The sequence below is a fragment of the Trachypithecus francoisi genome, unplaced genomic scaffold (genome assembly GCF_009764315.1).
Source record: "Trachypithecus francoisi isolate TF-2019V2 unplaced genomic scaffold, Tfra_2.0 Lachesis_group1, whole genome shotgun sequence".
Classification (NCBI taxonomy): Eukaryota; Metazoa; Chordata; class Mammalia; order Primates; family Cercopithecidae; genus Trachypithecus; species Trachypithecus francoisi.
The window spans coordinates 2,336,718-2,360,606 of record NW_022681454.1 but is presented as its reverse complement, the minus strand read 5'-3'; the positions used below and the strand labels follow the sequence as shown (position 1 = coordinate 2,360,606).

General features: G+C 55.3%; 1 protein-coding gene across 10 annotated transcripts in view; it reads left to right on the top strand.

Moving 5' to 3' along the window:
• Positions 1-23,651, top strand: part of ZFYVE28 (zinc finger FYVE-type containing 28) — a 150,814-nt gene extending 127,163 nt beyond the window's left edge. For all 10 annotated transcript variants that reach the window (XM_033213488.1, XM_033213490.1, XM_033213489.1 and 7 more), the window contains 5 exons: positions 18,800-18,954; positions 19,729-19,845; positions 21,477-21,581; positions 21,841-21,944; positions 22,399-23,651. In XM_033213488.1, coding sequence (XP_033069379.1) covers positions 18,800-18,954; positions 19,729-19,845; positions 21,477-21,581; positions 21,841-21,944; positions 22,399-22,530 — 613 coding nt within the window. In that variant the 3' untranslated portion in view covers positions 22,531-23,651. The remainder of the gene's footprint in view (positions 1-18,799; positions 18,955-19,728; positions 19,846-21,476; positions 21,582-21,840; positions 21,945-22,398) is intronic.
• The last annotated feature ends 238 nt before the right edge of the window (positions 23,652-23,889 follow it).

Below are 23,889 nucleotides of genomic sequence, written 5' to 3'. Positions count from 1 at the left end.
CACCACAACCCTGCCCCTGCAATCGGCTTCCCTTGTCCCTGCCAAACCAGGGGACCTGCCTCTGGACCCCTCGTGCCCTCCTGCTCCTGTCCCTGTATGCCCTTTGGGCTAGCATCGCTCTATACTGTGGCCTCCCTCCCTGTCCCTTTGGCATGGAGCCACCATCATTCAGCTGCCTGGACAAAGCTGTAGGGAGCTTTGCCAGCTGGGTCTCACTGAGTCCCACAGCTGCCTTCGAGGTGGGAGTCTCCATGTCTGTGGTATTCCTGTTCGTTTCATGGCTGGACCATCCCTTCCAACCCAACTCTCCGGCTGCCTGCAGGACCCATCCCCCAAGGTTCAGCCTGTGTCTCTCAGGCGCAGCAGCATGGCATTCTCTCAGCCCTCCATGCCACATCCCAGAGCACCTGGATGTGACTGAGGACCCTGGTTGGGGGACGTCCTGGCTCTAGGCTAAGTGGGGATGTGCTGGAGCCTGGCTCATTGGGACACTCACGTCCCTGACTCTCCCTGCAACTCCTGCCCTGCAGCCTTGCCTCCTCTGCTCCCCACCCCAGCTCCTTGGCCCAGTGCAGCCCCATGGACTGGCAGGTGGCTGTCAGCCTCCTGGCAGGTGTGCCTCAGCCTCCCAAGGCACAGATGCTGGGGCCCAGCCAGGCAGGGTTCGTGTCCTCCACCAGGTGTGTGGGGAGTGGGATGGGCATCGGCAGGTGTGGGGTGCTGCCATTCTTGGGGGGCTCCAGGAGAAGGAGCTGGGCAGAGTCCAGGCCTGTAGTGCTGCTCTTTGAGGTGCGGCTCTCAGTTCCTGCTCTCCCGACCCCGGGGCCCCCAGTGCTGTCCCTCAGGACAGTTCTCAGTGAGGGACACAGCACACAGCAGTGTCTGAGGCAGGGGCTGGGGGGACCTAAGGCCACTTCTGGCCCTACTCCCTGCTCCTGGCGGCATCACGGAGCCCATCAAGGGGTGGAAGCGGGGGCTTTGGCTGGAGTGGAGCCTGCTCAGTAAGCATTAGCCCCTCCTCGGGGAGCCTGGAAAGGGAGTGAGCCTCCCCCTCAGCCCGAGAAGGTGAGAGGGTGCTAGCTTCCTGCTCCCCAGTGGCTCCAGGAAGCATCCTCAAGGGGGTGTTTCCCTCCACCCTGTGGGCCCAGGAAAATTCCAGGGGGAACAGCCCCTCCTCGAAAGCCAAGCACCTCCTCCCACCTTCGCTGAGCTGAAAGCAAGAGGAAGCGGTTTCAAGCACGGGGTTACTGCAGCCAGAGACCCGGAGGCCGGGGACCCGGAGGCGGTCCTCCGCCGACTGCACCCGCCGCTCTCAGACTCGCCAGTTGTGGCGGCTTCTGTTCAGAGAGCTTTTTAAAGCAACGAAAGTGCCCGCAAGGTGCGAGACGAGAAGGGCGACAGGAGCTCCTCCTGCTCGTGTGCTGGGGGCAGGAGCACACGTGCAGGCACTCTTTTCACTAATCTGCCTTTCCTCGTTTTTTAGGGTGCACATGTATTGCTTCTGTAATTACAAAGAAAAACAAAGAATAGCTTCCCAGACCATAATAATAGTGGGATCTTTTCAAGAACCGGGCCATGTCTAGGCCTGGGCCTCACTGTGTCCCCAGAGCCCAGATCTTGGCCAGGCAGGACTGGGCCAGGAGGGATCAGATGATGGCCCCCACCCCTCCCCACCGCTGCTTGGCTTGTGCTTGGACTTAATAAGGGAAGCAGGGGGCCAGGTGAGCACCCCAAGGCGATGCCCGGCCCCTGGCCCAGCCCTGGTGTGGCCCCTGTCCCACAGCAGGAGAGGGGTGAGGCCAGCCCAGAGGAGCTGACTTCTTCAAGGACCTGGTGAGCCGTGGGTGGCAGCAGCTGCTCTGGGGCCAGGGGAAAGGTGTGGTCGTGCCCAGCTCTGCTGCACCTACTCATGGCCCCCGGCTTTTGGAGACATCTCCTGGGGGCCATCAGTGAGCAGTGTGGCATCCTCACGAGAGGACAAAGCTGGAGAGGGCCGACAGACAGGAACTGTCAGGGTAGCTACGGGATCCATGGAGGGGTCACCATGATGACTGGGAAAGGGACCCATGGGGCCTGCAACCTGTGTGTCTCACCAGGCGCTGTTGCACCTGATCCTCTGAAGCCCATTCTGTAGCTGAGGAGACCCCACCTCCTCGGAGGAGGCAGGCAGGCTTGTGGTCGCACACCTTCCAGGTGGGATGGGCCCGGGGAATGCCAGGCCATCCCCATATGGGCTGCTGTCTCTGGGCTCCGGTTGCCAGCATGGGCGGCCTTGCCCCCTGAGCACAGCTTGCAACAATGGGTCCCCCAGGGCACAGCCTGGGGGCCCAGCGACTGGGGAGTGGCTCCGACGGGGCCTGCCATCACGCTGCTGGCTGAGGCCTGGCTGGCTGTCAGTTGTTGGGCTGGACTGGCCTCTGTGAGGACAGCAGCTTCCTGGGCCTGTCCACGGTCTGTCTGTGTCTGCCCCCCACTTAGCCTTTGCAGAGCGTCCCTGGGATAAGGAGCGCTGACCACAGCCTGGCTGTCCCCCATGGGTGATGAGGATCGGGGGCTCAGGGGAACTCAGGTTCTCCGAGTTCTTCTGGACACCACCATGGTGACTGAGCAGAGACATCTCCAGGAACTCCTGAGCCCCAGGTCCACAAGGGTCCTGGGGCATGATGCACAGGCCCCCGCAGGCTGTGGTCAGCTGTGTCACCACAGGGATCCTGGACATCACCACTTCTGCCGTCTGGGCAGGAACTTAGCCTCCTAGCACCTCAGTTTACTTGTCTGTAAAAGGCGAGGCCAGGTGCTGTGGCTCACATCTGTAATCCCATTGCTTTGGGACCCGAGGCAGGAGGATCACCCTGGGGGTGACAATTGCTGCTGACAGCATGGGGCGGTACCTGGCTTGATGCCTACCCACTGCCTGACCCTGCAGAGGGCTGGCCTCTTTGATGACAGCAGGTGGCAGGAGGCTGTGGCCTTGAGGTCTGGCCCAGTGGCCTCAGCCTGTGTCACACGCCATCCCCCTCACTTTGAGGAGGCTGTGCTTCAGCCCATGTTACACGGCCCAGGGCCACACCCAGGACCTGAGCGCCTGCTTACCCCACCCCTGCATCGTATGTGCTGAGGGGCACCCTTCTTCGAAGGATGCTGTGTGGGCAGTATCATGCTCCGGTTTTAGATTATTAATTTAATTTATTGAGGCAGGGTCTTACTGTCACCCAGGCTGGAGTGCAGTGGTACCATCCTGGCCTGCTGCAACCTCTGCCTCCCAGGTTAAAGCCATTCTTATGCCTTAGCCACCAGACTTAGCTGGGATCACAGGCACCTGCCACCCCCACAGCTAATTTTTGTATTTTTAGAAGAGACTAGGTTTTGCCATGTTGGCCAGGCTGATCTCGAATTCTTGGCCTCAAGTGATCCTCCCACCTGGGCCTCCCAAAGTGTTGGGATTACAGGCATGAGCCACCACGCCCAGCCTTAGCACTCCTATTTTATTAATTTAATTTAATTTAATTTAATTTAATTTTTGAGGCAGGGTCTCACTCTGCCACCCAGGCTGGAGTGCAGTGGTGCAGTCATGGCTCACTGCAGCCTAGGATTCCTGGGCTCAAGTGATCCTCCTGAGTAGCTGGGAACACAGGCTCGTGCTACCATGCCCAGCTCTCTTTTCTTTAATTTTTAGTAGAGACAGGGTCTCACTGTGCTGCCCAGGCTGATCTCAAACTCCTGGCCTCAAATGATCCTCCTGCCTTGGCCTCCCAAAGTACTGGGATTAAAGGCGTGAGCCCTGGCCCAGCCTCACTTTCCTGTTTTACAGACAAGTAAACTGAGGCCCTGGGAGGTTAAGTTCCCTGCCCACATGGCAGAGGTGGTGATCCCCAAGGGCCTTCAGCTCACACTGGCTAACCTGTGACTCCCCAGCCCAGCTTGAGGACACCCTCCCCACGGCAGGACCTCCCCTTGGAGCAGCAGCCACGTGCCCAGGTCCCCTCGGGGGTCTCCTCCTATTGCCAGCCCACAGCCTCCACTGTGGCCCCAGCACCCAGCCCAGGGCCTGATGTTCCCCCACTGTGTAGCAGGCGCTCACCTGGCCTACCCCCTCACTGTGCAGATCAGGACTTGCCCTCATTAGAGATGGGGTCCCTGTTCTAGTCTGACCTGTTGGTTTTCCTGGGAGCCAGCTCTGGGGCCACAAGGGGGCCTAGGAGATGGAGGCCCTGTACCCAGTGATCATGGCTGGGAGGTGATGCAGGTCCTCGGGCCTTCGTGGACTCAGGGCCGGGTAGGGCCATATCGCTGCTCAGGCCAGGCCAGGCCACCTCCTCCAGGAAGTCCTCCCTGCTGTATGGTGATTGTGCCTTGCTGTCGTGGGGCTGGTGGGCTTCTGATCACAGGCCAGTTGCTTCTGCCTTCCCAGGCCCGCTGCACCTTGATAGGGCCCGGCCAGACAGGAGTGGGGGTGGGGGGAGTGTGAAAAACATAAAGGAATTCGTGTTCCTAACTGAATCCCAAGAGACATCAAGGCAATGCCGCTGAATTAGAGGCAATGGGAAAATAGCTAATTTTCAGAGCATTCACGCATCCATATCCAGTGTCTCCTTATGTTCAGTACTTTGGAACCACACTGCAGGTCCTACGGTGACTCCCCCTGCCCCCTCAGAGTGCCCCCCTCACCCTGCAGCCCCCACCGCTGAAGCACAGCGGTGTCCACATCACAAAAGGCACCGGGAGGGCAGGGGCAGGGAGGGGCTGTCTCCCTTCCAGAGACCTAGTGAGGTCCCAAGGGCGCCTGGGACGCCCCTTCCTCCCCTGAGCTCCAGACGTCCTGGAGATCTGTGATGTGTGCCGGCCTCTGCACAGGGAATCCCAGACACAGCCACCTCATGTCAGTCACCACAGAGAAAGGAAGATTTGTGGAAGGAATACAGCAAATCAACACCGCCTCCTCCTCGCAAAGCACTTTCCCTGGATGTTGAAAGAGTGACTGCAGACTTAGAGGCCCTTCAGGGACTTAAGCCAGGACTCGTTCAGCCTGTCCTACGGCCGCTGTACGTGAGGCCCGAGGCCCTTGCTGCCTCTGTGCCGCATCCACACCACTGAGAGGATCTCACTTGTCTGACCCGTCAGTGGCTGTCTTACTGTCCTGGTCTGTGGCTCAGGGAGCAAAGCTCTGGGCCACATAACCTGCCCAGGGTCGCCCAGTGGGTGAGAAATGCTCTTAGGATCGGATGACAGAGTCCACCTCTAGATGCCTGTCTGGGGCTGCTGTAACAGGACACCCAGGAGCTGGGAGGCCTAAAACCATGCGGATTTGCTGGTTTCCAGTTCTGGAGGCAGGCATCTGAGATGAGGGTGCTGACGGAGTGGCACTGCAGCCCAAGGTTCTAGGGGACGATCCTTCTGCTGCTTCCAGTTTCTGGTGGCTCCTGGCACTTCCTTGCCTTGTGGTGGGGTCACTCCAAGTTCGGCCTCCATCTTCTCTTGGCCCCTCCCTGTGTCTGTCTCTTATAAGGACACTTACTGGAGTTGGTGCCCATCCAGATAGTCCAGGATGGTATCATCTCAAGATCCTTAACTTCACGACATCTGCAAAGAACCTTTTTCTAAAAAAGGTCACTGTCACAGATTCACAGATTCAGTCCACCATGACATCTGAATCCTGTGCCTCCAGCCCCTCACCCGTCCTGTCACCCCCCACCCTGTCTTCAGGACATAGCAGAGAGCAGGGGCTGGAGAGTCAGCAGCCGAGGGCTGAGCTCCTTCCCTAATCCCACCTGGCCTTGGTGAACCAGAGACCACATTGCTCCACCAAGAGCCCACGTCTCAGCTTTGCATCAGCTAGCTGGGCTGTGGATAATTGCATCAGCTAGCTGAGCTGTGGATAAGCAGTTCTGAGTAAGGGTCCTGCAGCGTCCACGGGTCAGATGCCTGTCTCAGCACGACTGGGTTCTCTGCTCAGGGTCTCCCCAGCCTGAAATCCAGGTGCCATGGACTGCACTTTCCTCTGGAGTGGCTGAGGTTTATTTCATCACTTCTTGTTGATTGAGAAGAGACTGAGATGCGGTGGTGGCTGGTGTGGAGCTTAGCACTTGACATCCCCCATGCCTGATGCACCCCTCCCCCAGCAAAGGGCAGGCCTCGGGGCTGACCTCTGACCTGACCTCTGACCTGCTGCTTTTTTGGCATCCTCCTGCTGAGGTCTCTTAGGTCTCATTAGCAGGAAGCAGGGCTGGCCTGGGGGCCGGGAGGGAGGAACCGAGGGGTGAGGACCGTGCAGCCCACCCTGAGAGAACGAGAAAGTCAGTGCCCGCACAGGGGCTGTCCTCTCCCCGCTGCTCTGGCCCCTGACCCCATGCTCCCCACGGGGACCAAAGTCCTGCAGCAGCAAATCTCAGGCCACTGTCCCTGCACCCCCTAGAGTGCCTGCATGGAGCAGGTTTGGAGATGGGTGGGGGAGCAGTGACGGGGCCAGAGTGTCTGGAAGGACCCCTGAGCCTGTGCCCACACCCTGGGATCAGAGGAGTGTGGGCGTTGGAGGGTGCTCCAAGAGAATGCGCCGAGACCAGATGACAAGTCCAGGAGAGAGGCCTGCGGACCAAGCTAGTGCCTGCCTGTGGGGACCACAGGGACAGCAGCCTGAGCAGACCCCGGCCAGCTGACCAGGGCGGGGCAGCACTGAGATCCCAGCTTCGATTTCCCTCCCTCCCAGCTGAGCTGTTTCCGGGATGGGCGCCTGCCCTCCTGGCCTGGCCCAGCCCTCCTTCCTGTCCCTCGGTTCTGTCCCTCGTTCTGGCCTGCAGTGGCAGCAGCCCTTCTGAGGATGCCCTGGTCACGGAGCAGCGTTTGTCTCCTTCTCAGTCCCAGCCTGTGCTCAACCCAGGGGCGATGGAGCTGCAGTCAGGAGCTGTGGTGAGAAGACCAACTTCCTTGGGAACACGAGTCACACAGGAAAACCACGAGAGAATGACTTTGCAAGGGGCTGGAGAGGAAAGGAAGCAGGAAGATTCCAGCCTATTCAGAAGAAATCAGCTTACTTGCTGCTGGAAGTTACTAGGGCTGACACCAGTGCAAAGGGCTCGCAGCCATGGGGTCGGCGCCATGTGGGGTCAGCGCCACACGTTAGTTCCCCCGACTGCTGTGACGAAGCACTGCGAGCCAGGTGGGTTAAATCACGGGGGCGTTTGTTGTCTTGCAGTTCTGGAGGCCAGAAGTCGAGATCAAGGTGTCAGCAGGGCTGGTTCCTCCTAGGGCCATAAGTGAGAATCTGTCCCAGGCTGCCTTCCAGCCTCGGGGGGTTTGCTGGCCATCTTGGGTGTTCCTTGGCTTACAGAAGCATCACTCCAGCCCCCGCCTTCAGTCCACGTGGGGTTCTGCCCATGTGTGGGCCTGCACCCAAATTTTCCCCATGGGTAAGGATACCAGTCAAGTTGGCTTAGGGCCCACCCTACTCCTGTATGACCTTATCTTAACTTTAGTTACACCTGCAATGACTCTTTCCAAATAAGGTCACATTTTAAGGTATTGGGGTTTAGGACTTCAACATATGAGCTTGGTGGGGGGGCCCCAGTTCAACCCCAAACAGTTAACTTGCGCCTCCCTGCTAAATCCTTGCCATGCTAGACTCTGAGGGCACCTGCCAAGAAGAGGGGTCTACCCGCTGCTGGTTTCCACTGTGGCCTGAGCTGAGCTGCTGTGACTTTGGCAGACAGTTCCAGAGCTGATTCCTGGAAGGGTGTGTCAGCCCTCCCTGATTCCAGGACTCACAAAGGAAGTCAAAGCCAGGCTTTATGCATTGCAGACTCAGCCCCCTGGAGGTCTTTGTGGGGCACCATAAGAGGAGACAAGATGTCCCAGCAGGCTCCAACTCCTTTGGGGAACCAGAGGCATCCAGGACTGTGGGACTGTCCTGGGCTGGTGGCCAGTGTGACCAGGCAGCAAGTCCTTCACCTCTGACTCCTGGGAGGCTGTGCTCACCCCATCTCAGAATCCTGTTACTGAGGTCCTCTCCATCTCATTGGTGAAATCTCCACCAAAATGCTTCCTCTGCAAGTTGGGCTGTCCACCACTGTGCCCCGTCACGCTCTCCTCCTCCCCATCATGGTCTTCAAAGCCCCAGGCCAGGCATGGTGGCTTATACCTGTAATCTCAGTACTTTGGGAGGCTGAGGTTGGAGGATCACGTGGGGCCCGGAGCTTGAGGTTACAGTGAGCCAAGATCATGCCACTGTGCTCCAGCCTGGGCGACACGGCCTTTATCACGATGGGAAATGGTCTCATTTCTGAACACTTGTTTCCAGACTGGCTGACTCCCTCCACTGCATACACGCGTGAATCAGGTATTATGTGGCCAGGTCCTCCACAGCGAGCCTAAGCTGTCGATTGATGTCAATGAATGTGGATGCTGCGACTCCAAGAAAGAGAGCACCTATGCTCCGTTCCTCAAACTCTTTTTCCCTCAAGTGTAGCCTGCAGGAATTGCGTTCTGTGGAGCATCCTCTGGGGGCACTGACCAACAGGCCAAGGTCTGAACTGCCTGGCACACTCACAAGGCCCTCCCAGTGGGCCTCCACCTAGCCTCAACCGCTGCCTGGCCCCTCCCAGCATCACCAGGGGGTTCCCTACAGTCTGTGGGCTGCTTCCCACCTCTCAGCCTTCATTCAAGCTGTCCTCATGCTGCACCTTCCAAGAACCCTCCCTGGCACTCCAGACCTCTCTCCAGCCTGAGTGAGGAGTCTCCCCTCTGACCTCCCACAACAACATCCTTGATGGTTCCTCTGTTACACTTTCCATGTGTGTGATAATTAACTGTTCACCTGTTGATCTCTGCCATCAAATCATGAGCTCCTAAGGGCTGAACTATGTGATTCCTGGATCATAGTTGATGCTTAGTCCATGTTTGTAGAGCAGGTGGATGGATGGATGGATGGTGGTTAGATGGATGGGTGGATGGATGGTTGGATGGATGGATGGATGGATGGCAAATGAATAAGTGGATGGGTGGATGGATGGATGGGTGGGTGGATGGGTGGATGGATGGATGGGTAAACAAATTGGTGGGTGGATGGGTGGGTACGTGGGTGGATAGATGGATGGATGATTAGATGGGTGGATGGATGGATGGATGCATGCATGCATGGATTGGTGGATGAATGGATGGGTAGATGGATGGATAGGTAAATGTATGGATGGGTAAATGGACGTGTGAGTTGGTGGGTGGATGGGTGGATGGATAGATGGATGGATGGATAGGTGGGTGGATGGGTGGATGGATGGATGGATAGATAGATGTGTGGCTGGATGGGTGGATGGATAGATGGATAAATGGATGGGTGGGTGGGTAGATGGGTGGGTGGATGAGTGGAAGATTGGATGGGTAGATGAATTGATGGGTGGACGAGTGGGTACATGAGTGGACAGATGGATGGATGATTAGATGGGTGGATGGATGGATGGATGGATGCATGGATTGGTGGATGAATGGGTGGGTGGATGGATGAATAGGTAAAGGTATGGATGGATAAATGGATGAGGGAGGGATGGATGGATGGATGGATGGATGGATGGATAGATGGATGGATGACTTTTACAAGAAGCAGCCAGCCCACCGTTTGTGTCAGGGCCCAAGGTGGCTCATTAGAATTGCTATGTGATTGTGCAAATGTCCAAGCTGCCAATTTTCCCACATCCAAGCACAGTGAAACCTTGCCTCTGGAGCCTACCAGTCACTCTTGTTGTTCTTTGTTTTTCTCTTTTTTATTTATTTATTTTTCTTTAGAGACAGAGCCTTGCTATGTTACCCAGGCTAGCCTTGAATTCCTGGGCTCAAGGGATCCTCCCGCCTCTGCCTCCCCGTTGCTGGGATTATAGGCTGTTTTTCTCTTCGTTAGCCTTTGCAAATGGTGTCAAGAGTTCAAAAATTAATCTGATGTCACGATGAGAAACATCCTGTGATGCTCTTAGTTTTTCCAAAGTTGACCTTCTCTTCTTTCACAGACTCCTAGAGGTTCAAGGTGGCAAAGTCCTGCCTTTCTGTTTGCATACACACTTGCTAAATTCTTTTCTGCATCAGATTCATTTGGGCTTTGCTATGGTCTTTCTTTTCCATAGTAATTGGAATTAAAATTACAAGTTCAGTAAACTTCCCTCTTCTGCTCTATCCAATTGCTGAATTCAGAAGTGTTCCATGTTCCCAACATCTCAGAGGCTCCCCTCACCGCTTTTCCCACCCCAGTGATGACATCAGCCATTTACCCTTCCTGTGTCCTGTTCAAGAGGAGCACGTTGGAAACTTGGCCCCTGTCCTGTGGCCTGTGACATAGCTAAAGACACAGGCTGGTCAGCCTTTGGTATCTATGTGATCGTTTAGAATTGCACTGCCTTTCTTTACCAGAGAATGACATTTCCTAGTAGTCGCAACCGAAGCAGGGCTGTTGCACGGAGTTTGTGCCGCCTTCTGTAAGAGAGTGGCAGGAAGCAGGGCCGGGCGCGGTGGCTCAAGCCTGTAATCCCAGCACTTTGGGAGGCCGAGACGGGCGGATCACGAGGTCAGGAGATCGAGACCATCCTGGCGAACACGGTGAAACCCCGTCTCTACTAAAAAAATACAAAAAACTAGCCCGGCGAGGTGGCGGGCGCTTGTAGTCCCAGCTACTCAGGAGGCTGAGGCAGGAGAATGGCGTAAACCCGGGAGGCGGAGCTTGCAGTGAGCTGAGATCCGGCCACTGCACTCCAGCCTGGGCGACAGAGCGAGACTCCGTCTCAAAAAAAAAAAAAAAAAAAAAAAGTATAAAAGAGAGTGGCAGGAAGCAACACTCAGGCAGCCGGTGTGGGAGTGTCTAGCAGCTGCGGAAGGTGGCTGGACTTTTAGACACCCGGGTGAACATGCTGAAGTGACGTTGATCCACTGACTTGAGAACATCAGTGACAAGGGTTCACACTCTGTGGTGAGACACAGGAAGTTGTTGGCAGGGTAGGTGCTGCCCCTCACCCCTCCAGCCTCTGTCTGTGTCTTGAACTGTGGCCGTATCTCACCCGTACTGTTCCCTTCCTCACCACAGGGATGGACCCGCCGGGCACCAGCTCACTTCTCGGCTCTGTCTGGTTAATGTGTGCGGCTCCCCCAGTAGACTTGGCTTTCGGGGGACACGTAGCGTCTGATCTACCCCTGGGGTCCTCCTCATGGCCCTACCCTTTCTGTTCAGCAGCTGGCCACAGAGGATCAACACCTTTCCAAAGGCAGTGTTCCTGGGCCACTGGCATCCAAGCAGTGCCCCTGCTGTGGCCTGAATGTGGCCCCAAAGCTCGTGTGTTGGTAACTTGATCCCCACTGCAACAGCGTTGAGAGGTGGGACATTTAAGAGGTGACTCGGTCATGAAGGCTTTGCCCTCCTGAGCGGATTGATGTTATTACAGGAGTGGGTTTGTTATTGCTGCAGTGGGGTCCTTATAAAGGGTGAGCATGGCCCCCTTCCTCTCTCTCTTGCCCATGCGATGCCTTCCTCCATGCGGTGACACAGCAAGAAGGCCCTCGTCAGATGGGGCCCCTCCACCTTGGGCTTCCCAGCCTCCAGACTGTGAGCCAAAAACATGTCTGTTCATTCTAAATTACCTAGACTGTGGTACTCTATAGCAGCAGGAAGCAAAGGAAGACACCCGTCCACATGGCCCCGGGAATGGCTGACCCAGAAGGACCCAGGCTCACGCTCTTGGTAAATCCTGGGTTCTACCTCCCCACTCTGTTCTCTTGTATCCCCTTGGCCCTTCCAAGCCCAGCCACTTCCCTTGGGCAGTGCCTCACTGGTTTTTCTGCCTGCGACATCTCCGTATGGGGCCCCTTGGCTCTCTCTGTCCAGCCATTCCCCCTCCCGCGCCACCAGAGCTTCCAGCCGACCAGGGCAGGAAGGCAGGAGAGGGCCTTTCCTGTGGTAAGTGAAGGACGTTGGGGGGTGAGATGGCGGTGGGTGATCTGACCCACCCATGAGCCATCGGCCAGCCTTGGCGTGGCCTCGGTCTCAACCTGCTGGAAGAGGCCATTGTTCTTACGCCTCACTCAATCCTCTATTGAATGTCAGGGCCCTTCCCCTGATTTCTCACCTCCAAGGGTGCTTCAGCAGCAGGAGGCTTGTCCAGACAGCCTTCCCAGCTTCGGGGCGTGTTTCAAGGGGCTGGAGCTGTGAGACTGAATACTTGCCGAGGGCTTCTCCTTTCACAGGGAAACAGGTTCCTCACCACAGGCAGGGCCCGAGGGTGCCATCTGCTGCCAGCAGGCACTTTCCTCTCTTCTTGAAATGGCATCTCTTCTGATCACAAAAGCAATACTTGATCCAAGAAGAGACTTTAGAAAATAATAATTTACCTGTAATCTTACTACTCAAGTAACTGTAAGATTAATGCCTTACCTGGAGTATCTTCCCCAGTGTGTCATTTATATACATAGGATATCTCTAATTTTTATTTTCATTATTTTATTTATTTATTTTAAGAGACAGGGTCTTGCTCATTGCCCTGGCTGGAGTGGAGTGCAATGGTGTCATCATAGCTCACTGTACCCTTGAATTCCTGGGCTCAAGCAATCCTCCCACCTCAGCCTCCAGAGTAGCTGGGACTACAGGTGCACACCATCATGCCTGGCTGATTTTTGTATTTTTTGTAGAGACAGGGGTCTTGTCATGTTGCCCAGACTGGTCTTGAACTCCTGGCCTCAAGTGATCCTCCCACCTCATCCTCCCAATAAGTGTTGGGATCACAGGCATCAGCCACTACACCTGGCCTCTAATTTTTTTTTTTTTTTTTTTTTTTTGAGACGAAGTCTTGCTCTGTCACCCAGGCTGGAGTGCAGTGGCATGATGTCTGCTCACTGCAAGCTCCGCCTCCCGGGATCACGCCATTCTCCTGCCTCAGCCTCCTGAGTAGCTCGGATTACAGGCGCCCGCCACCTCACCCGGGTAATTTTTTTTTTTTTTTTTTGTATTTTTAGTAGAGATGGGGTTTCACCATGTTGGCCTGGATGGTCTCGATCTTCTGACCTTGTGATCCGCCCACCTCGGCCTCCCAAAGTGCTGGGATTACAGGCGTGAGCCACCGCACCTGGCCTCTAATTTTTTAAATGCTACATTTTTCATTTCATATTTTAACATTTCCAGTGAACTATCCTTCTGCAGATTCTTTCACCAGATGGATATGACCTAATGTATTGAGTCAACCCACTGTCGATGGACAGCGAAACAGAAACAGCTTATGAGCTATTTCTTGCATATGAGTTTGCTGGGTGATTACAAGAAAAACATTCTCTTCTGTTGTTGGTTAGATGTATAGCTCAGTAATTTTTGGTACGTCCATGAGGCTGTAGAGCCAATATCACTGTCTAATTCAAAACATTTCCATCACCCCATGAAGAAAACCCCTCCCCGTTAGCAGTCACCCTGTTCCCCTCCTGCTTCAGCTGTTGCTGACCACAGATCTGCCTTCTGCCCTGTGGGGCATTTCTGTCCCTATGCCCATTCTAGACATCTCATGTGAATGGAATCATACAGTATGTGATTTTTTTTTTTTTTTTGAGACGGAGTCGCTCTGTCGCCCAGGCTGGAGTGCGGTGACTGGATCTCGGCTCACTGCAAGCTCCGCCTCCCGGGTTCATGCCATTCTCCTGCCTCAGCCTCCCGAGTAGCTGGGACTACAGGCGCCCGCCACCTTGCCCAGTTAATTTTTTGTATTTTTAGTAGAGATGGGGTTTCACCGTGTTAGCCAGGATGGTCTCCATCTCCTGACCTCGTGATCCGCCCGCCTCGGCCTCCCAAAGTGCTGGGATTACAGGTGTGAGCCCCTGCGCCCGGCCGTAGTATGTGATCTTTTGTGACTGGCTTCTTTCACTCAGCACGATGGGTATGTTTTTGTTTTTGTTTTTTTAGATGGAATCTCTCTCTGTCGTCAGGCTAGAGTGCAATGGCGCAATCTCAGCGCACGGCAACCTCCGCCTCCCAGGTTTAAGCAATTCTCCTGCTCAGCCTCCTGGGATTACAGGCATGCGCCACCACACCCAGCTAATTTTTGTATTTTCAATAGAGACGGGGTTTCGCCATGTTGGCCAGGCTGGTCTCAAACTCCTGATGTCAAGTGATCCGCCCGCCTCGGCCTCCCACAGGGCTGCGGTGATGCCATGGTGTTTTCAGTGCTCATCCACACGGCAGCATGTGTGATGCTGTGTTCCTTTCTATGGCTGAAACTTATTCCATTTATATAGATAGACCACATTTTGTCTGTCCGTTCAACTGTTCTCTTAAGTGGCTGTGCCATTTTATATTCCCACAAGGAAGAGATGAGGATTCCAGTTCCTTCACGTCCTCACCTTCCTCACCACAACTTCATATTTTCTGGGTTTTCTTTTTTTTTTGGCAGGGGGACATTCTCATCATCCTAATAAATCAAATGGTATTTAATTGTAATTTTTTTGGCACATCCTGACTGACAGGGATGTTGGGCATCTGTTAATGTGTTTATTAGCTGTTTGTGTATCTTCTTTGGAAAAATGTCTATTCAAATCTATTTTCCATTTGTTCAGTAGTTTTTTTTTTTTTTTTTGTCTTTTTGTTGTTGGATTGTAAGAGTTCTTTCTATATTGCAGATACTATGTCCTTATCAGACACATGATTTGCAAAAATTATTCTGTGGGTTTTCTCTTCACTTTCTTGGTGGTGTCCTATGAAGCAGAAAGTCTTCGATTTGATGAAGTCCAGTTATCTGTTTTCTCTTTTGTTGCCCATGCTTTAGGCGCCCATGCTTTGTGGCCTAGCCCAACGCCACAAATATTTACTCCAATTTTTTTTTGTTGTTGTTTTTTTTTTTTTTAGCAAAGACGGGGTTTCCCCATGTTAGCCAGGATGGTCTCGATCTCCTGACCTTGTGATCCGCCCATCTCGGCCTCCCAAAGTGCTGGGATTACAGGCTTGAGCCACCGCGCCCGGCCTCAATGTTTTCTTTTAAGAATTTTAAGCCTGGGCATCGTGGCTCACGCCTGTAATCCCACACTTTGGGAGGCCGAGGTGGGTGGATTGTGTGAGCCCAGGAGTTCAAGACCAGCCTGGGCAACATGGTGAAACCCCTTCTCCACTAAAAATGCAAAAATTAGCCGGGCACTGTGGTGCATGCCTGTGGTCCCAGCTACTTGGGAGGCTGAGATGGGAGGCTCGCTTGAGCCCAGGGAAGTTGAAGCTGCAGTGAGCCATGACTGTGCCACTGCACTCCAGCATGGGTGACAGAGTGAGACACCATCTCAAAAAAAAAGAAAAAAAAACCTTAGAGTTTTAGCTCTGACATCTAGATATTTGATTCATTTTGAGTGAATTTTTGTATGTGGTATAAGGTCAGAATTCAGCTTCATCCTTTTGCATGTGTGTCTCCGGTTTTCCGGCAGCATTCGTTGAAAAGACTGTTCTTTCCTTGTTGGGTGGCCTTGGCGCATTTGCTGAGAATCCACGGCCCGTAAGCGTATGAGGTTCTTTGTGGAGTCTCGGTCTCATTGGTCTGTATGTCGGTCCTATGCGGGTGCCGTACAGTCTTGATTCCTGCTCTCTCATGCCACATTGCAGACCACAAGGGTGTGTCCTCCAACTTGTTTTTTTTTTTCTTTTGGCTATTCTGGGTCCCTTGAGTCATTTCCATATTAATTTTAGGATCAGGTTGTCAATTTCTGCAAGAAAAAAAGGCAGCTGACACTTCCATATAGATTGCGTTGAATCTGTAGCTTGATGTAGGGAGTCGTGCCATCTCAACAATGCTGTCTTCCGATCTGTGAACACGAGATGTCTTCCATTTATGTAGGTCTTCTAATATTTTTCAACAATGTTTTGTTGTTTTCAGTGTATGATTCTTGTACTTCTTTGGTTAAATTTAGTCTAAGTATTTTAATCTTTTTTATGCTGTTGTAAAGGACTAAGGATTGTTTTCTTAATTTTTCACTTTATTGCTACCATATCTAAACACAAGTGGTCTTTAAAAAAAGCCTTTATTGATATATAACATACATACCACAAAATTCACCTTTCTAAAGCACATAGCTCAGTAGTTTTGGGTAATAACACCCCCGAGCCTTCTGCGTCGGGCGCCATGCCAATCCAGCCTTCTGCCATGTACTTGCCGCCTCCGTTCCCTTTCCTCTGCTCTCTCCCTGCCCCAATTCTTTTTTTTTTTCATGTTTTTAATTTTTTGTAAAATATATGTAGCATAAAGTTTACTATTTAGCCTTTCCTAAGCATACAATTTCATGGCATTGAACACACTCAGTGCTGTGCGACCGTCACCATCGTCATCTCCGGAATATCGCCATCTTTCCGGAGTGAAACTGTTTCCCCATCACTCACTCCCCCCGATCCCCGACCTCTGCCCACCCTGGCACCCACCATTCTACTTTCTGTCTGTATGAACGTGAAGGCTCCCAGGACCTCGTGTCAGGGACTTATCATGCAGGACTCATCCTTTGGTAGCTGCGTTATTTCACTCAGCATGATCTTGCCAACATTCATCCATGCTGTAGCCTAGATCCGAATTTCCTTCCTTTTTAAGGCTGAATAATATTCTGTTGTATGGATGGACCACACTGGTTTATCCACGCCTCTGCCAACAGACACCTGGGTTGTTGCCATCTGTTGGTTGTTACGAACGTGGGCGTGCAAGTATCTGTCTGAGTTCCAAATTTCAGTTCCTTTGGGTAAGGCTCTGATGAGGCTGGGGGTACTGAGTGGAAGCTGACTTCCTGGACAGTGAAGGCCCCTCCCTTATTCAGCTCCCAGGGCAGAGGGCAGCAAGGCCCACACCCCCAAGCTGAAGGCAGGGGCTTCATCTGTGGAACCTGGACCACCTGGGAGGGGAGAGCCATGGAGCATTGTTGGGGTCCCAGCAGAGGATCCCGTCCCATGGACCCAGGCCCCCCAAGCCTCCCACTGTGCCCCCACATTCAGGTCAATATTCAGCTTGTTAGCACATCCCCATGAGGGAGGGGGCCCTGAGCAGCTCCGGGGACTCTTCCAGCCTCCTCCCCGCATCTGCCGCAGCTCGCTGCCCTGAATTCTCACGTGTGTCATGCCTCTGTGCTTCTGCAGGGTTTACGTCACGAGGCTGTGTCCCTAAATTAGATACCAGGCAGTTCTGCGTGTTTCCCACGGTGTGTGAAAGCACTCACGCCATGCGGGATTCGCGCACGTGGGTGGGGCCGTGGCTGGCCTCCACCTCTGTGGCCTCTGCCGGTGAGGGATTAGATCACGATGGGTCTTCCATTCCATTGCTGGCAGACTTGGGATCCTGTCCAGCGTTTCACTGGAACCCCCAGCACTGCGTCTAAGACCGTGCATCTCTGCAGACAGACTCAGACCCATGTTTCCAGTGTGTGCCAGCAACAGAGGCCACCACGCTCCGGAGTGTAGACAGCCCTGGTTTTACTGAAATGGTGCGAACATTTCTTCTGAAGTGCCTACACCAGCTGCCACTCCCACCCACAAGGTGAAGGCTCCTGTTGTTCCACCCACACTCTTCTTATTTTTGCACAGGTCACATTTGGGGCAAGGCTCGGCATGAGACACGGCCAGATAAATGAGCCAAGCCCTCCAAAAGAGGCTGCGCAGGATGCCAATGGCAACCGAAAAAATTATCCGAATGTTTCTAGGTAGAGAAAAGATTTTGCATCCATGAAACAACAGTTAACAGCAGTAAATTTAAAACTTGACAGCAGAAATTTAAAAGTCAAGAGCAAAATTAGAAGAACGAGTTGGGGGAAATTTCCCAGAAAATGGGACAAAAGGATATGATAGGAGATAAATTATTTTAAAATGAGAGGGCCAGTGGGTGCACCCCTAGAGTTGGGCGAGGTGAACCCCCTAAGTTAGTACAGGCCCAGCTGTGAATGATTTATAGGGTCACCATGGAACCCCGGAACAGCAAATCTGATAAAAGCTGAGGACGCAGCTGCTGGGAAGATGGAGACGGGAAGTGTAGGTGGGGGCGGGGGATCCTGTATTCGTTTCTTGAGGCTGCTGTCACCACAGACTGGCCTAAGCCCTAGAAACTGTCTCACAGTCGGAGGCCAGAAGTGCAAACTCTGGCAGAGCCTCACTCCGTCCGCAGGCTCCAGGGCAGGCTCCTCCCACCTCTCCCAGCGTCTGGGGACTCCAGGTGTTCCTTGGGTTGGGGCCGCATCTCCGGTCTCGGCCTCTGTGGTCACATGGGCTCCCCTGCCCTCTGTGTCTGCCTCTTATGAGGACTCTTTATAAGGACTCCTGTCATTGGACTTATGGCCCATCCGGATCATTCAGGACAATCTCTTCATCTCCAGATGCTTCACTTAATTACTCCTGCTGAGACCCCTTTTCCAAATGAGGTCACGTTCACAGGTTTCAGGGGATAGGGTGAGGAGAGATGTTTGTGGGGGCTGCCTGACACTCAGGCCATTAGAAAAGGTGTGAAAGGTGAGTTGACGTTTCCACTGGGGAAGCCGGTCGATATGAAGCCAGGAGTGCAGCCTCAGTGGGTGAGTCACCACCAGCTGTCAATTCCAGGAGGCCCAACAGAAATCAAAGGCCCAGAACAGGCCTGCGACTGGCTCAGAGCCCTGTTGCACCACCTGGCGTACATGGTGAGCGTGTTACACTGAGGACGTTTTAGGTGAAGTGATAGGAAAGTTGTGTATCTGGGCAACAGATAGATGCCTGTGGGGTGGGTGTCTGCGAGGACACAGACTTTTGTCTTGACCAGTGACCTTCAGGCTCCACAGCCCCTCACCGTGCCCCACCCCACATGCTGGTGTCTCCTTCTCCATGCAGCAGCTCCGCGGCTGGGTCCTGCTCCTCAGACAAGACGGGGCCAGAGGTGGCCCCAGCAGCCACGCATGTCGCTCCACAGGCCACAAGAGAGAAGATCCGGTCCAGATTCCACGGCAGCCACGACCTCATCCACCGCCTGTTCGTCTGCATTTCAGGTGCCATGTCAGGGCCTGAGACCGGTGTATGGCTTGAGGACACATGGGCTGCACTTTAGGGGAGGTCAGGCGGGGCGTGTACAGCCTCCCCCTCACTTTCCTGTAAACGGCAGCCCACTTTGCCCCTAAGGAGCAAGCACTCCTGTTCATGGAGAAGGCTGGATTGACCCCACACAGGCAGGAGGAGGAGGGGATCTGCAGGTGAGGGTGGGAGGCATTTTCCTCCAGGGAGTGGCGGCAGGGGCAGTGGGATGGGGGGCAGAAGAGCCAGGCACTACGCACCACCTCTGGACAGGGTCCACCCTGGGCTCCCAACCATGTAGGTTGCTTGGGGGCTGTGCCTGCAGGAGGAGGACATGCTTTGCAGGTAGACACATCTGGATGCCTGAGTGGCTGTGACAGTCACAAGCACTGGCCTGGGGGTGGGCACAGTGCAGGGGCTCTGTAAGTGTCCCTCAGCACATGGCCCGGCCAGCTTAGCGGTGATGGCTGTGACCTGTGCATAAAAGGCGTGAATGTCAGTGGCAGACCAACTGTGGCAGGGCTGTCTGTCTGGTCCTCTCCCTTCCCCTGCTCTCTCTTGACTCCCGAGTTTTTATTCTTGTCAAGGGAATCCTGCCCCAAGTGGGTGGGGCGCCTCCTTCCCTGACGGATCTGAGAACATGCTGGCCTGGGCTGTGAGCTCTGGCTGGGTCCGCCCAGCCTGCAGCACCAACCTCCACAGTTCCTTCCATCTGTCCTTCTGTTGCTGTTACTGTGGTCTTCCTCCCTCAGGTGTGGCTGACCAGCTACAGACGAACTATGCCAGTGACCTGAGAAGTATTCTTAAAACACTGTTTGAGGTCATGGCCACCAAGCCCGAAACAGACGACAAAGAAAAGTTAAGGAAGGGTGAGTGCCCACTCAGGACAGGCTCTGAGGCCTGCACTGGTGGCCATGTCCCTGCCCACAGGGATGGGGTGCTCAGAAATCTATACCTTCTGGCCCTGGGCAGATAGGGCCGGCCCTGACCAAGCAATCATTGACCCCAGAGTCTCATGACCTCCGCACTCCAAATGTGCCAGGCTGCCCTGCCTGCTTGGGAAGCCAAGGGGCACAGCAGCAGTCCCAGGAAGTGCCCAGATGGGCTGCCTGCCCAGGAAGACACTCCACCCCTACAAACGAGCAGATGGGCAAGGGCCCCTGGCTCATGCCCACAGCCCTGGCTACTGTCCCCTGCACGTGCGGCAGCAAGGTGACTTCACTTCTGGCTCTGATGGAGGCTGGGAGAGCCCAAACCCTCCCTCTTAAGGATGAGACTCAGCTGTGGTGCCCCGTCACTTCTACTGAATGCTGCCTCTCAGCGCAGCTCGAGGCAGCCCTCCCGGAACCCACCTCTCTATGGGGGTGGAAAGGAGTCCACTGCTGCCCACGAGCTGCTGAGGTGTCACACACGCTGACACAGCACAAGCACACAGGCAGCTCTCACAGTCATATTCACACACAGGCACGTGCACACACATGTGCACACATGTACTCATGCATACCCACACCATGCACACACACACGTACACCCATGTGCACATACGCTTCCACTCACACATGCACACATGTACTCATGCATACCCACACCATGCACACACACGTACACCCATGTGCACATACGCTTCCACTCACACATGCACACATGTACTCATGCATACCCACACCCATGCACACACACGTACACCCATGTGCACATACGCTTCCACTCACACATGCACACATGTACTCATGCATACCCACACCCATGCACACACACCCATATGCACACACGCACACATGTGCACATACGCTCCCACTCACACGTGTGCCCACATTATCTGGGAGGGAGAAGGCGTCAGGGCAGGGACTGGTTAGGCACAGGGAGGGATCCAGGGCAGGAAAGGGGGCTAAGCCCTGCTCGCCGTGCCCGGTGCTCTGGTGCTGAGCTGAGGCACTTTTCCAGCACAGCCGCCCTCACCACGGGGCTTCTGCTCGTGGGTGTCCGGGCACAGGGGGCAGCCCGCCTGGTCCTGGAGCCCTGGCCCAGCAGGGCATACCCTTGCCAGCAGGGAGGAGCCCACGTGCTGACCCAGCTCTGCCCTGTAGAATCCACACTGCCAGGCTGCATTCTACCAGGGAGGTTGGCAGGGCTGCCTTCTGCAAATCATGATTCAGAGACGGCAGGTGACATGGCCCCGTTCTGCACACAGAGGTTGTGAGCTAGAGTCCTGGCCACACATGTGCCATGTAGGGGCCCCAGGGCTGGATGCCCCTATCAGAGGCAGCAGCCACAGGCTTCTGGGCCCCCATGCTGTGCTAAGGAGAGGCCCCTGCTCAGGAAGACCCCCCAGCCAGGATCGGCGCCCACGCTGCTGTGGTGCCACCTGCCATGAGACTGCCAGTGGGCTTGGGGAGCTGCCCTACTGCTGGAAGCCCCCAGCTGTGCCCAGCAGGTGCAGGTGACCTGGCATCAATTCCCCGCCTCCCTCACCACATCCCGACGACCCCTCCTCCACCAGTCACCCAGACTCTGCGGAGTGCGGCCTTGGAGGACTGTGCACTGTGCCAGGAGACCCTGTCATCCTCTGAACTGGCAGCCAAGACCCGCGACGGGGACTTTGAAGGTGTGTGGGAGGGTCTGGGCCAGGACACTGCACTAGACACCAGTGAGGGCTGTAGGAGCCAGGGGAGCCTTCCTCCTGGGGGAGGGGCTGCAGGCCACCCGGCCTGGGCATTTGGGAGCTGGGAGACCGCCCCTGGGAGGCTGGCTGGAGTCCAGGCAGCTTGGCAGTCTGGGAAGGGGGACCCAGGGCGGATTGAGGGTCCCGGCCCAGCCCACCTGCCCCTGCCGTTGCCGATGTGACGCTGCTGTTGTTGTGACAGACCCCCCGGAGTGGGTGCCAGATGAGGCCTGTGGCTTCTGCATGGCGTGCAAAGCGCCCTTCACCGTCATCCGCCGGAAGCACCACTGCCGCAGCTGCGGGAAGGTGGGTGCGACCCCATGCATGGAGGGTCCCCCAGCATCCAAGGGCTTCCACGGACACAGCCTAAGGTCTGGAAGTCAGGACCGATGCCCAAGGAGGCCGGTGAGGCCTGTGGGGTCTTGTGCAGAGGCTCCTGGAGGTCCTGGGCCCTGCTCTGACTCTAGGCATTTGACCATGGGGACCTGGATGGTGCCCATGTCCAGTCCCAGCTGCTGCAGAGCCAGCCACAGGGAGGGGACAGTGAGTGTAAACAGGAGCTTGCAGCAGCCTTAGTGCAGGAGGTGGGCCCCTCATACAGCCCAGCCTCCTGAAGGTCACAACCCCTGGCACCCAGGGCTGGGCAGTCCCCACCCAGCAACGCGGCCTGAGCTGGGTGGGCAGGTGTATGGGAGGGTGAGGAGTCAGCGTGGGTGGGGCTGGCCTGCCGCAGACCCTCACTGCCCCAACCCCATTCCAGATCTTCTGTTCGCGCTGCTCCTCGCACTCAGCACCACTGCCCCGCTACGGGCAGGTGAAGCCGGTCCGAGTGTGCACCCACTGCTACATGTTCCACGTCACGCCCTTCTACAGCGACAAGGCCGGCCTGTGACGTGGCGCCAGGGGCAGCCCCAGCCCACCCGGGCCAGGAACCCCCACGAAGGTGGGGCCATGCTGCAGGCGATCTCACTGAGTCTCATGAGGCTGCTGTCCCTGCTGCTGCGGGGCTGCCCAGACCTCTAGAACATCCAGAGCCTCTGTCTCGCCCATCGTGGCCTCCCTGCAGGGACCCCGGGCCGCAGGGGCCAACAGGAGGTCAGCTTTGCCCAGCAGGGGACCCGGAGGAGCCTGGTAGCTGCCTCAGGGCAGGGTGCCTGGCAGAGAAGGGCTGGGCCCTCCCACTGGTCCCTCGGAGCTCCGCTGGGGCTATGGGAATCAGGGTGGGTGACAGAGCTGTACAAGAGTGGGGCCACTCTGCCGCCTCTGCTGTTGTGATGAATCTGGAAGCCAGAGCAAGGGCCACTCCACAGGCTCTGCGGCACAGCAGGGCTCCCCATGTGCCTCCTAAACCCAAAATGCAGGCTGCCCATTCTCCCCAACAGCTGCCCACCTCGTTCCCCAGCCCTCACCCCTCACCATCCTTCCTCAGGACTTGACTAGACAACATGCATCTCATTTCTTCTTGGAGTGGGGAGATGCGGGAAGCTGACCTAGTGATCCTCTAAGTGGGCAGGGTGCTCCTGGTGTCTGCTCACCACTGTCCCCCTGCTGATGGCGTGGGGGTCTGACCAGGCACTGACACCGCAGGCAGATGTTGCTCGGGGCCTTGGGTCGGGCTTACCAGTCAGCCAGGACGCCTGGGGCCGCCATCTCGGCCACCACTTCCCCTTCCCTCTGCACCCTCTGGAACCCTGGCCCAATTCCTCAGACCCCAAAGTGGCCTGGGACCCAAGCTGCCGCAGCTGAGTGGCCCCAGCAGACACCTCCTCAGGCTTAAATCTCAGGCTTCACATTGCAATGACGATTGCAGTTTTATTTTTGGAGATGACACACCTACTGCTTCTTTTCTAGGATAAAATCTAATTACTATTTACCGGTGGAGTACACATGCATAGAAATGGCTTCTGTCGGGGGGAGAGTATATAATGGAAGAAATATTATGTACTGAGATTATATTTATTTTCTAAATGCTGTAATTTGAAGCCATTTCCATAAATCTATTTAAGGATTGCACATGCTCTCCTTTCTTCCATGAATGCGGATCTTTTTTCTCTGTCTGGAAAGCGATGGTGTTGGTGCTAATATGCATTCTCCTCTAAGAAGCTGGAGGCTCCTGGACTCTTAGGACAATTGAAGGGCGGGACTTGGCTCCCACCAGCCCTCAGGAGCGGTGGCCACCCCCTGCTTCCTGCAGGCTCCTTCCCACCTTCCAGGGCTCTGCCCCTGCGATGCCCGTCCCCACCTGCCCATC